The sequence below is a fragment of the Myxine glutinosa genome, chromosome 4 (assembly GCF_964187855.1).
Source record: "Myxine glutinosa chromosome 4, kmMyxGlut1.1, whole genome shotgun sequence".
NCBI classification, from domain to species: Eukaryota; Metazoa; Chordata; class Myxini; order Myxiniformes; family Myxinidae; genus Myxine; species Myxine glutinosa.
This window is the reverse complement of record NC_136264.1, coordinates 10,802,301-10,815,978: the sequence shown is the minus strand read 5'-3', so window position 1 is coordinate 10,815,978 and position 13,678 is coordinate 10,802,301. Positions and strand designations below refer to the sequence as shown.

The window sequence follows — 13,678 nt, the reverse complement described above, 5'->3', positions numbered from 1 at the left end:
GTTTTATACTTCGGCCTGTTTTTAATCAAGATGTTTTTTATTCTTGTTAGCGAGAGAAAATTGAGAAAAACATCTGAAAAAGTTCAATTTTATACTTTTGCCTGTTTTTAATTCAGATGTTTGTTTATTCTTGTTTGCAAGAGAATATTGAAAAAAAAATTCTGAAAAAGTTCACAGTTTTGTACTTTGTCATATTTTTAATTAAAATGCTTGTTGTACACCGCTGCTTTCCTATACCATCTCCATGCGCTGCATGATGTCATAGCCGGGCACCAAAAGGGGCTCGGCGATGACACGCACTGAAAGAGAGAACTCAATTTTCACTCCGGTTTCTTGTTTGTTTGTTTGTCCGGGCGATATCTCCTTTTAGCCTTCCTTTTAGCTCAGAAGCTGAAATTTGGGCACAATAGTGAGCACGTGCTTTGGCAAAGACGGTATCTTTGTTTTTTGATTAATCGATTAAGTGATGAATTACTTAATTATTATCAATTAATTGCGTACTTATTTATTTCTTTTCACATCTGGGCAATATCTCAGGCACCTTTTGAGCTAGGAAGCTGATTAATTGGACACAACAGTGACCAAGTGAATTGGTTGTAAAGGATATTTTTCATTTATTGATCAATTGATTCTTTATTTAATTATTTGATTAATCACTTTATTAATTAATTATCAAAAAGTTACAGATTCGGATGAAATGGTGGTGGTTAGGTATGCTATTAGCCAATTGATTAATAATTTAATTATTACACCATTCTTATTTCTTTATTTTCATTATTAAGTAATTATTTATTTTCTTTGTCATCTGGGCAATATCTCAGGCACCTTATGAGCTAGGAAGCTGATATTTGGACACGACAATGACCAAGTCATTTGGATATAAAGGATATTTTAGATTTACTGATTAATCAAATAAATTGATTAATTATTTATTGATTAATTAATTAATCAATTAATTATTTAATTTTTGGTTATTGCATTAAATAAATAAAAAATTCAGTTACAGCTTCAGATGAAACACTGATGGTTTAGGTATGCTACTAGCCAATTGATTAAGAAATTTATTATTTTACATTTATGATATATTTATTTAATTACACAATTAATCAATCAATTATTGTACATCTCTCCCTCCCAATACTATTATTATGTGCTGAATGGCAGCATCGCTGGGCACCGAAGGTGCCCTGGCAATGTCACATGCTGGAGGATATGTTATTTATTTGGCATGTACTTTGAATGTATCTTGTTAATTCTTGGTTGTGTTTGGGTTTCAATGTGAAATGTTTCTCATAGTTGTTCACCAGAAACGGGGAATTGCCGCTGTCGTGAAAATATGGTTGGACGTCAGTGCACCCGCACAAATTCAAACCACTTCTGCATGGCACTCGATTATTACACCTACGAAGCAGAGGAAGCCTCTTCCGATAGTGTGAGTACTAATGGTCCAGTTTACAAAGCTTCCCTCCTATACGTTACCTCAGCTCATATTTTATTGCTTTTTTTCTTGCCACATCTCAGATAGCAGGTTCATACGATAACCACATAGTTCCTGTTATGCTTCCACACACTGGAGTCACGCCGGATTAGAGCTGGCCCCATCAAAGATTGGCCTGAAAATCTGACTGAGCGGATCCCACTTTCGTTCATTCTGGATTATGAGTGCCAGAACACCATTGTCATCATGTTACGTCTCCAACATAATCACATCCACTTTCTCATTGAAGCACTTACTGTATAATTTACACATTAGTGACAGTGGTTACATTGGTGAGATCATGAAGAAATAATTACACGAGTGGCCATTAATTGTGATTTTCACATGTTCGGAAGATCATTTTTGCTGTTGCACAAAAGCCTTCGGAGTACAAGACAAACAAATAAACTTTGCCAACTCGGCAGCAACCCCATGAAATTCAGCTTCTTTGCAGCAGCAGGTACTACTTAATGGTTGCAAACGGTCAGGTAACACTGGCATTTGGTGCAAATTTCAAATTACACCATTTACCCTTATTTTTCTATTTTAGAAGGGAATTTTGGGTGCTGCTGCATTTTAGTGCACATCATAATTAAAGTTCACATCATATTGAAGTTGCAAAGGGGGAATTAACAGTAAACCACATGTGTGGGTAAGCACCAAATGTAGACCAGACCTGAGATTAACTGTTTCCAGAAACTTTTAATCCATTTCCTAAATACTGCTGCCTTCATCTGGAGATGAACTCACAACTTTGGATGATCGTCTGGTGTCTTCACCATGAGGTTCCAACTCTAACTAAATATATAATTATTTTGTGAGACACAAAAAACATACAGTTCAACACAGTATATACGATGTGAGAGGCTGGCCCCGAGGTACGCACACTCACCTCTGAGCTGTCTCGCCCGGGTTTCAATCCTGACACAGCTATAAACTGTCATCCAGGTGTTTCACAGGCAGGGTGATTCAATGAAGGTGTCCCGGCAATGTCTCGCACTGGAGAATATTGTCGCGCGATTCCTTCGGTTAACACCGTATGACACCGGAGGACCGAACGGCTTTAATGGAGGCGACGATCAAATCGGATTCGGCTATAAAAGCACGGGAGGAAGAATGAAGAGGGAGGAGCGGCAAGCGCGTACCTGTAGCGATCCAATTGCAGCTCTGATCCTGGAGGAAATTAACTCAAACGAAAATCTGGGTTAAAATGTACAAAAATAATGATTTATTGAACGGAACCCGAGAACAAGAAATCGTCCAACGCGGCCCCGTCCGGCCCCGATGCTGGCGCGAAGAAACTTCAGTCCGCCTCGCCCACGCACTCCGCCAGGCCCCGAGCGACCCGCTCAGCTGCACGCCCCACTCCAAGCTCCTCGTTGGTCGCACACGAGGTCCCTTTCCCTCACAGCACCGAGCCTCTCTCCAAGCTCCGAGCACCGAGCACCCGAGCACCGCTCCAAGCACCACGAAGATGACGAACCAACGACCACCAGTCAAGAATGCAGGGAAGAGCGCGAATCAACCCAGGCAAGAATCCAGCGCAGAGCGCGAGCTTCAAGCACGAGGGGAGAGAGAAAATCATCCAGCCAGTCCTTTTGTCACCTGGCGTGTGACGTCAATTCTTTCTCTGCCCCAACCAGAGCCTCGTATCTTAGTCTTCCAGAACGTTCTCGCCGTGCTGGTGTCCTCCCATTGGCCGAGTGCTTCCCGTCCTCCATGTCATGCCATCCTCGTGGCCAACCACAAGTCCTGCTTTTCCCCCCAATCACGGGGCAGTTCTCTGTCCCTCCTATTGACCAATCAACAGTCCTCCTGGGCGTGGCGATAACCTGTCTCACACGATGTCTGACGCCCATGCCGGTGTTGTGCGCGGCCGCTGCCTGCTTGTCTTTCCTGTCAGTCATTGTAAGGGGAGGGAGTTATTTAATGTGCGCACTAAGGACCTATCTAAAGTTTATGTGAGTGTGTATTGCCATAAGGGACACAGGTTTGGCGACAGAGGGGACGACGAACAAAGGGAATCTTATCCATAATCCCTGTACTACTTAGCACGCCCCGCCCCCTCGTGGCGGGGACACCAATACAGCTTATACCGACATCCGACTAAACATAGAACTTATTACAGGTAGATTCCCTATCACGACAGTCAGATACCTACCTATTCAGATCTACCTGGCTCTATAAATCACTCTACCCAAATTCATAACAATATGTTATTATTTAGTTGGCATGGGGATTATTTAGTTGGCATGCGTACTTTGAATGGATCTGAAGTTGTTTTTGTTATTTCCTCCCTCTTTGTTATTACTTCACACATGTTCTGCCTTCCTATCATGATGTTTTATTCTCCAGAGTTTTGAGATGGTATCCCGGGAAATGCCAGCTGGCCGTCCTGTCACCTGGACAGGCACAGGTTTTGTGCGTGTTCCTGAGGGTGGACAACTGAAGTTTGTCATCAATAATGTCCCAAAGTCTATGGACTATGAGATACTCATCCGCTATGAACCACAGGCAAGCTTTCTTAGCACATTTAGGGCGGACGGACGAATGCTGTCGAAGGATATGATTTGTCTCCTTCAAATATGTTGGTGATTTTACTTTTACATTTCCTTATTCATTCCTTTAATTATTCATTCCTTCTTCATTTGCTAGACCTGTGAAAGCACACCTGCTGTCTGCAAAGTTACATGTAGTGATTTTTGAAAGCAAATTAATTTGTTAATTGTTTTTACCCCAAACTCTTGTTATTTTAATCTCTTGTAAAATCACACAGTTCCCTGAAGTTTGGGAAGAGGCAGTCGTGCGTGTGAGTCGACCTAGAGGGATTCCGACCCACAGCCCCTGTGGAAACACCATACCTGCTGATGACGTCCTCACCGTTTCTCTTCCTCCCGGTTCAAGGTGAACACTCATTGCCTTCCTATGGCTACAACTATTCCTTCAAAAGTGCATGAGCTAAATACATGAGCTACCTACAATGAAAGGTGCCTGCTCGTGTCACGTTATGATAGCGGAATAAATCACTCCCAAATCCACTTCACAATCACAAGGCAAAGATGGAAGGCTCTTCGAAGGGGCAGGTTGGAACCGGAGTGATGAAGCAAGTTTAGTCTTGACCAGGACGGCCAGCCAGACCTTTCCAATCTTGTGATAAGCCACTCACAAAAGCAGCGGACGTACGATTGGATGGTCTAGTAAGATAAATTTGAACAACACTGTTTAGCGAAGTAGCCATAATTAATGGAAACAAATTGTTGAAGTTTTTTTTACCTTCTTCCAATGATTAGAGTTCTTTGCTTGATACCAGGTCAACTTCATGCCACCTGAAGTGTTGAAGTACCTGTACCATAATAAGAACTTTGTGAATCAGTGTGTTGCTAGTTGTTATCTCCAAATGCCGGTTTCAGAAGGTGTAACGGAGCCTTCCCAGGTCTTGATGTATCCATCTTCGTGTGTGTGTGTGTGTGTGTGTGTGTGTGTGTGTGTGTATATATGTATGTGTGTGTGTATGTGTGTGTATGTGTGTGTGTGTGTGTGTGTGTGTGTGTGTGTGTGTGTGTGTGTGTGTGTGTGTGTGTGTGTATATATATGTATATATATGTATATATATGTATATATATGTATATGTATTATGTATGAATGTGTGTGTATATGTATTATGAATAAATGTGTGTGTGTGTGTGTGTGTGTGTATGTGTCCGCTTTGACCTGCGTCAATGTGATATTTCCGTTTTTTCCTTTTAATAAATTTGCAAAACTTTCTAAAATCCTGTTTTCTCTTTGTCATTATGGGGTATTGAGTGTAGATTGATGAGGGAAAAAATGAATTTAAACGATTTCAGCATAAGGCTGCAACATAACAAAATGTGAAAAAAGTGAAGGGGTCTGAATACTTTCTGAATGCACTGTACGCAATACCATACATATCAAAACCTCGCTATTCTCAGTTCTGCTCTTCGGCAACGCATTTTAGCTGCACCATAAGCAAGAGCTTTGGGGGATGTTCCACCAGCTGCATAAACAAGTCAACCAAGCGAGTTATATAATGCAAACGCTTCATCAAATCTGTTACTGCAATTAGCAGCTACTCAAAACAGCATCATCTGATAACATCCCCACAAACAATGTGCAGACTACTTACCCCTCCCGCAGCTACCCACAATGCCCGCATTCGTATATATATACTGACTGTGTCCTGGGTCTCAATCATTCTTCTCTTCCGTTGCTTTGACCTGCGTTTTTGGCTCTTGCTCTGCTCATCGTTCAATTATGGCTCCCAAGTGCAAGACCAGTGCTGGAGGTGCATCGACTACCAAGAGGCAGAAGAAAGTGATGAGACTGAGCCAGAAAGTGGAGCTGCTCGACTGGCTTTTGAGAGGAGAGAGTGCAGCCTTTGTGGGCAGGAATTATGGCGTCAACGAATCCACCGTTCGCTACATGCGGAAGAAGGAGAAGGCGATTCGTGAGAGTATTTTAGCAAGCGCTGCATTGAGTATGAAGGTGGTCACCCATGTCTGGGATGTCCACATAGAAAGGATGGAGAAGACTCGCAGCATGTGGATCGAGGACAACACGCAGATGAGTATAGCTTTGAGTGGACCTCTCTTTCGCCCAAATGCAAAAGCGGACTTCATGCTGAAACCCACGATGCTGAACCGTTCCCTGAACCAGCTCGCCGAGGACGAGTTGGAGGCCATTTCAAAGGTTTCCAAGGAGGAGGATGCGGGCAGTGATGAGGAAGAGATGACGAGGTCCAACCTCACAGTCCAGTTCCTGGGCGAGGTGCTGCACGACATGCGGGCGATTGCGGACAGGTTGCAAGACGCTGTCCCAGTCATGGCGTTGGTACCAAAAGCTCAAGAGGGGCTTGGATGATGTGCTGCTCCCGTACAAAGAGCTGCATCAAAACCTGTGGCAATCTGCCAGGAAGCCCTCCATTACACATTTCTTCCACCCTGCTCCCGTATATGTAAAGACAGAGATTCGATGGACAAAGCCCGGAGCATCTATCGTGTACATGTGCGGCCTGGTGTGAGCACGCTCACTTCCGAACGCAAATGCACAGAATAAGCGCATTGTTTTCCCGCACAAAATTCATTGGAATTCTTTCAACACCATGATTTAAGTCAATTATATGCAGTTTTATTGGTTTGCTGCTAATTTGTATAACCAATCTGATTTACCTCTGATCTCTTGCTTGCCACAGGTATGTGGTTCTTCCCCAAACCGTCTGTTTGGAGCACGGGGTGACGTACACCATGCAAGTGGAGTTCAAACGTTACTCCAGCCGTGAATCGGTTGACTCGCCGCACATCCTCGTCGACTCCGTGAGTGCAAATGATTCCGATGTTTGTGAACAAGATCAGAAAACGACTTTTGTTCGACGAGCAATTTGTCGTAACCTACTTCTGTGTTACAGCTGGTGATTCTGCCGGTACACACATCCATGACCATGTTCTCCGAGTCGGAGCATGAGGGCAAACTTCGACGTGATGCCTTCGAGCGCTATCTTTGCCGTGAGAGCGGAAGAGGAGCCATACGACAACCGCTCACGGATGTTTGTGCACAGCTTATCTGCTCACTGTCTGCAGTGCTGCATAATGGAGCGTTGTGTATGTCCTCTCTATCGGTCTCTTATTATATTTATTTGTATGCAGCCCATGGCTACAAGTGGCATTATTTGCTGAGTGCAGGTGTGCTGCTGATGCAGTAGCCCTCTGTAAGTTAGAGCAGCAATTTGGAATCTGGCCAAGGTGTGACACATAGCTCACCTGCGTTTCCCGAAGGACACCAACACAAACAACAACATGCATTTTAAGGCCATTTTCCCTGCAAGAGCGGGGGTTAGCCTTGCGGTCCCCATGACAATCTTCTCCATTTTGCCCTATTTTCTGCATCTCTCCTTGTTAACCCCCTTGCCCGCATTTCTTCTTCCACCATCTTTAGCCAAGTCTTTCTCAGTCTTCCCCGTCCTCTACTTCCTTCTACATTCATTTCCATCACTCTTCTCAACCAGTCACTTTCATCCTTCCTCAACACATGACCAAACCATCTCAACCTGTTCCTCTTCACAGCATCAATCACAGGCTCTATTCCCATCATCTTTCGCAATTCATCATTTGTCTTCCTCTCTCTCAACGATACTCCACACATCCACCGAACCATTCGCATTTCCACCCTTTCCAGCCTTCCTTGCTGCTCTACGTTCATTACCCATGTCTCGCTCCCATAAATCATAACACTTCTCACACATGCAGCATACACCTTTCCCTTCAGCTTCAACGACACTCCCCTCCTCGTCAACACGCCACTCAGTTCCCGAAACGTCTTCCATGCACATCTCACTCCAGCAACCGTTGCCGAGTCTGATCCACCTTCTCCATTCAGCATGTCTCCTAGGTAACAAAATGTTTTCACCAACAAAAAATGTTTCCCGAAGGACACCGTGGGATCTTTAACAACCACCAACTAATGCTTACAGATGGGAGACCCAGTTTAACGTCCACCCGAGGGACGGCACACACATTGATGAAGCATTCTTCCTGTGAAGCACGAGGATGGTAGTTTATAGCTGGGTCAGGATTCAAACTCAGGCTAGATATCTTAGACTTAGAGGCAAAGTTGTGTACCTGTCGGCTATCCTTCCAAACCTGTTACTGTGGTCAATAACACGTATAAATTGCGTGTTTGAAACAAAGTATTTAGACTTTTTAATGGATGCTCCTGTGCATTCCATTTTACTTGTTAATTAAGAAAGTGTAGCTGTTGTTGGATCATTATGATGTACAAAGAAAACTTTAAAATTCAATCACAAAACAGGAGAGCTAAGTTTAATCATAATGATTATTTAAAATATTGTTGATCATGTATTCCACCAAAAACCTCACTTCTACCTCTCATCCTCAAGCTCCTCCTCTTCCCCCACACATTTCCTTTGCCTTTGCCCAACCTCTCCCTCAGCCTGCGACTGTGATCCTCAAGGCTCGTTGAGTGGCGAATGTGATCCAAATGGCGGCCAGTGCCAATGCCGGCCAAATGTGGTTGGCCGTCGCTGCGATTTCTGTGCACCGGGCACCTTTGGCTTCGGGCCAAGCGGTTGTCGATGTGAGTCTCAACTCGTATATATATATATATGTATATACTAGCTTGGCTCGGCTCGCTATGCTCGCCTCACCAAGCGTCGTTACTGAGGAACGGGCTTATTTTAGCTGAGGATAATGACTGTACCTGAGTTGCTGTGTTGTCATGATTTACACCAATCGTAATACAAACAATTATTTTGCAAAAATTTATTAGTAGTGTTTGTGATATTACATTTTTATAGGCAATTTAGGTTGAAGATGTAGGTTGAAAAAATATATGAAATTCAAAAAAGAACCCCTCAGCACATACATACAGGAGGGGTAGGTGCAGACTGGAAGTTTGGGACGATTACACCTCACCACCACGTAATTCAAAACACCTCACCACCACGTAATTCAAAACACCTCACCACCACGTAATTCAAAACACCTCACCACCACGTAATTCAAAACACCTCACCACCACGTAATTCAAAACACCTCACCACCACGTAATTCAAAACACCTCACCACCACGTAATTCAAAACACCTCACCAGCATGTAAATCAAAACACCTCACCACCACGAAATTTAAAACACCTCACCCCCACCAAATTAAAAACACATCACCACCACGTAATCCAAAACACCTCACCACCATGTAAATCAAAACACCTCACCACCATGTAAATCAAAACACCTCACCACCACGTAATTCAAAACACCTCACCACCACGTAATCCAAAACACCTCACCACCATGTAATTCAAAACACACCAGCACGTAATTCAAAACACCTCACCCCCACGTAATTTAAAACACCTCACCACCAAGTAATTCAAAACACCTCACCACCAAGTAATTCAAAACGCCTCACCACCACGTAATTCCAAACACCTCACCACCAAGTAATTCAAAACACCTCACCCCCACGTAATCCAAAACACCTCACCACCATGTAATTCAAAACACCTCCCCCCCACGTAATTTAAAACACCTCACCCCCACGTAATTTAAAACACCTCACCACCAAGTAATTCAAAACACCTCACCACCAAGTAATTCAAAACGCCTCACCACCACGTAATTCCAAACATCTCACCACCAAGTAATTCAAAACACCTCACCCCCACGTAATTCAAAACACCTCACCACCAAGTAATTCAGAACACCTCACCCCCACGTAATTCAAAACACCTCACCACCATGTAAATCAAAACACCTCACCCCCACGTAATTTAAAACACCTCACCCCCACCAAATTTAAAACACCTTACCACCACGTAATCCAAAACACCTCACCACCACGTAATTCAAAACACCTCACCACCATGTAAATCAAAACACCTCACCACCAAGTAATTTAAAACACCTCACCCCCACGTAATTTAAAACACCTCACCCCCATGTAATTCAAAACACCTCACCCCCACGTAATTTAAAACACTTCCCCCCCACGTAATTTAAAACACCTCACCCCCACGTAATTTAAAACACCTCACCCCCACGTAATTTAAAACACCTCACCACCACGTAATTCAAAACACCTCACCCCCACGTAATTCAAAACACCTTACCACCACGTAATTTAAAACACCTCACCACCACGTAATTCAAAACACCTCACCACCACGTAATTTAAAACACCTCACCCCCACGTAATTTAAAACACCTCACCACCACGTAATTCAAAACACCTCACCCCCACGTAATTCAAAACACCTTACCACCACGTAATTTAAAACACCTCACCCCCACGTAATTTAAAACACCTCACCACCACGTAATTCAAAACACCTCACCACCACGTAATTTAAAACACCTCACCCCCACGTAATTTAAAAAACCTCACCCCCACGTAATTTAAAACACCTCACCACCACGTAATTCAAAACACCTTACCACCATGTAATTCAAAACACCTCACCACCACGTAATGTAAAAAACCTCACCACCAAGTAATTCAAAACACATCACCACGTGATTTAAAACACCTCACCACCACGTAATATAAAAAACCTCACCACCAAGTAATTCAAAACACCTCATCACCAACTAATTCAAAACACCTCACCACCACGTAATTAAAAACACCTCACCACCATGTGATTTAAAAACACCTCACCACCACATAATTAAAAACACCTCACCACCACATAATTCAAATTACCTCACCACCACGTGATTCAAAACCACCACCACGTTATTAAAAACACTTCACAACCATGGAAACAAAAGTTTCAGGGAGTCGTTCAGTGACAACAGACACTGCCCAGATATGGAGACATGTCGATAAATGACTGAACCTGAGTTGCTGATTTGTCATGGTTTACACCAATCATAATTCAAACAATCATAATGCACAAATATATTTGTAACATACGTGATATCGCATTTTATAAACAATTGAAGTTGAAAAATTTTTTTTCCCCAAAACAATCCCAGAAAAAAAACAAAAGGAAATGTTTTCAAAAAAAATACCCTGAGGACATACCGACGGGAGAGATAGGTGCATACCAAAAGTTTGGTACGATTTCACAAAAGTTTGAGGAAGTAGTTCAGTGACAACACAACACAGACACTGCACAGATATATATATACTAGCTTGGCTCGGCTCGCTGCGCTCGCCTCACCAAGCGTCGATACTGAGGAGCGGGCTTATTTTAGCTGAGGCTAATGACTGTACCTGAGTTGCTGTGTTGTCATGATTTACACCAATCATAATACAAACAATTACTTTGCACAAATGTATTTGTTGTGTTTGTGATATTACATTTTTATCGGCAATTTAGGTTGAAGATTTAGGTTGAATGTTTTTTTTTCAAGAAAGAACCCCTCAGCACATACATAGGGGAGGGGTAGATGCAGACTGGAAGTTTGGGACGATTACACCTCACCACCACGTAATTCAAAACACCTCACCACCAAGTAATTCAAAACACCTCACCACCACGTAATTCAAAACACCGCACCACCACGTAATTCAAAACGCCTCACCACCAAGTAATTCAAAACGCCTCACCACCACGTAATTCAAAACACCTCACCACCAAGTAATTCAAAACGCCTCACCACCACGTAATTCAAAAAACCTCACCACCAAGTAATTCAAAACACCTCATCACCAACTAATTCAAAACACCTCACCACCACATAATTCAAAACACCTCACCCCCACGTAATTCAAAACACCTCACCACCAAGTAATTCAAAACGCCTCACCACCACGTAATTCAAAACACCTCACCACCAAGTAATTCAAAACGCCTCACCACAAAGTAATTCAAAACACCTCACCACCACGTAATTCAAAACACCTCACCACCAAGTAATTCAAAACGCCTCACCACAAAGTAATTCAAAACACCTCACCACCACGTAATTCAAAACACCTCACCACCAAGTAATTCAAAACACCTCACCACAAAGTAATTCAAAACACCTCACCACCAAGTAATTCAAAACACCTCACCACCATGTAATTCAAAACGCCTCACCACAAAGTAATTCAAAACACCTCACCACCAAGTAATTCAAAACGCCTCACCACAAAGTAATTCAAAACACCTCACCACCATGTAATTCAAAATACCTCACCACCAAGTAATTCAAAACGCCTCACCACCACGTAATTCAAAACACCTCACCAGCACGTAATTCAAAACACCTCACCACCATGTAATTCAAAACACCTCACCAGCACGTAATTCAAAACACCTCACCACCATGTAAATCAAAACACCTCACCAGCACGTAATTCAAAACACCTCACCACCATGTAAATCAAAACACCTCACCACCACGTAATTCAAAATACCTCACCACCAAGTAATTCAAAACACCTCACCACCATGTAAATCAAAACACCTCACCACCATGTAAATCAAAACACCTCACCACCACGTAATTCAAAACACCTCACCACCACGTAATTCAAAACACCTCACCACCACGTAATTCAAAACACCTCACCACCATGTAATTCAAAACACCTCACCACCACGTAATTCAAAACACCTCACCACCATGTAATTCAAAACACCTCACCACCAAGTAATTCAAAACACCTCACCACCAAGTAATTCAAAACGCCTCACCACCACGTAATTCCAAACACCTCACCACCATGTAAATCAAAACACCTCACCACCAAGTAATTCAAAACACCTCACCCCCACGTAATTTAAAACACCTCACCACCATGTATATCAAAACACCTCACCCCCACGTAATTTAAAACACCTCACCCCCACCAAATTTAAAACACATCACCACCACGTAATCCAAAACACCTCACCACCACGTAATTCAAAACACCTCACCACCATGTAAATCAAAACACCTCACCACCATGTAAATCAAAACACCTCACCACCAAGTAATTTAAAACACCTCACCCCCACGTAATTTAAAACACCTCACCCCCACGTAATTTAAAACACCTCACCCCCACCAAATTTAAAACACCTCACCACCATGTAATCCAAAACACCTCACCACCATGTAATTCAAAACACCTCACCCCCATGTAATTCAAAACACCTCACCCCCATGTAATTCAAAACACCTCACCCCCATGTAATTCAAAACACCTCACCCCCACGTAATTTAAAACACCTCCCCCCCACGTAATTTAAAACACCTCACCCCCACGTAATCCAAAACACCTCACCCCCATGTAATTCAAAACACCTCACCCCCATGTAATTCAAAACACCTCACCCCCACGTAATTTAAAACACTTCCCCCCCACGTAATTTAAAACACCTCACCCCCACGTAATTTAAAACACCTCACCACCACGTAATTTAAAACACCTCACCCCCACGTAATTTAAAACACCTCACCACCACGTAATTTAAAACACCTCACCCCCACGTAATTTAAAACACCTCACCACCACGTAATTTAAAACACCTCACCACCACGTAATTTAAAACACCTCACCCCCACGTAATTTAAAACACCTCACCCCCACGTAATTTAAAACACCTCACCACCACGTAATTCAAAACACCTTACCACCACGTAATTTAAAACACCTCACCACCACGTAATTTAAAACACCTCACCCCCACGTAATTTAAAACACCTCACCACCACGTAATTTAAAACACCTCACCACCACGTAATTTA

The 13,678-nt window shown here is 42.9% G+C and overlaps 1 protein-coding gene across 1 annotated transcript in view; it reads left to right on the top strand.

Annotated features, from left to right (window-relative positions):
• The window catches only part of LOC137424409 (laminin subunit beta-1), a 193,138-nt gene that overhangs the window by 98,398 nt on the left and 81,062 nt on the right, over nt 1-13,678 (top strand). The window contains exons 15-20 of the mRNA XM_068111835.2: nt 1,297-1,432; nt 3,833-3,991; nt 4,254-4,381; nt 6,687-6,807; nt 6,900-7,092; nt 8,441-8,584. Of these exons, the coding sequence (XP_067967936.1) occupies nt 1,297-1,432; nt 3,833-3,991; nt 4,254-4,381; nt 6,687-6,807; nt 6,900-7,092; nt 8,441-8,584 (881 nt within the window). The remainder of the gene's footprint in view (nt 1-1,296; nt 1,433-3,832; nt 3,992-4,253; nt 4,382-6,686; nt 6,808-6,899; nt 7,093-8,440; nt 8,585-13,678) is intronic.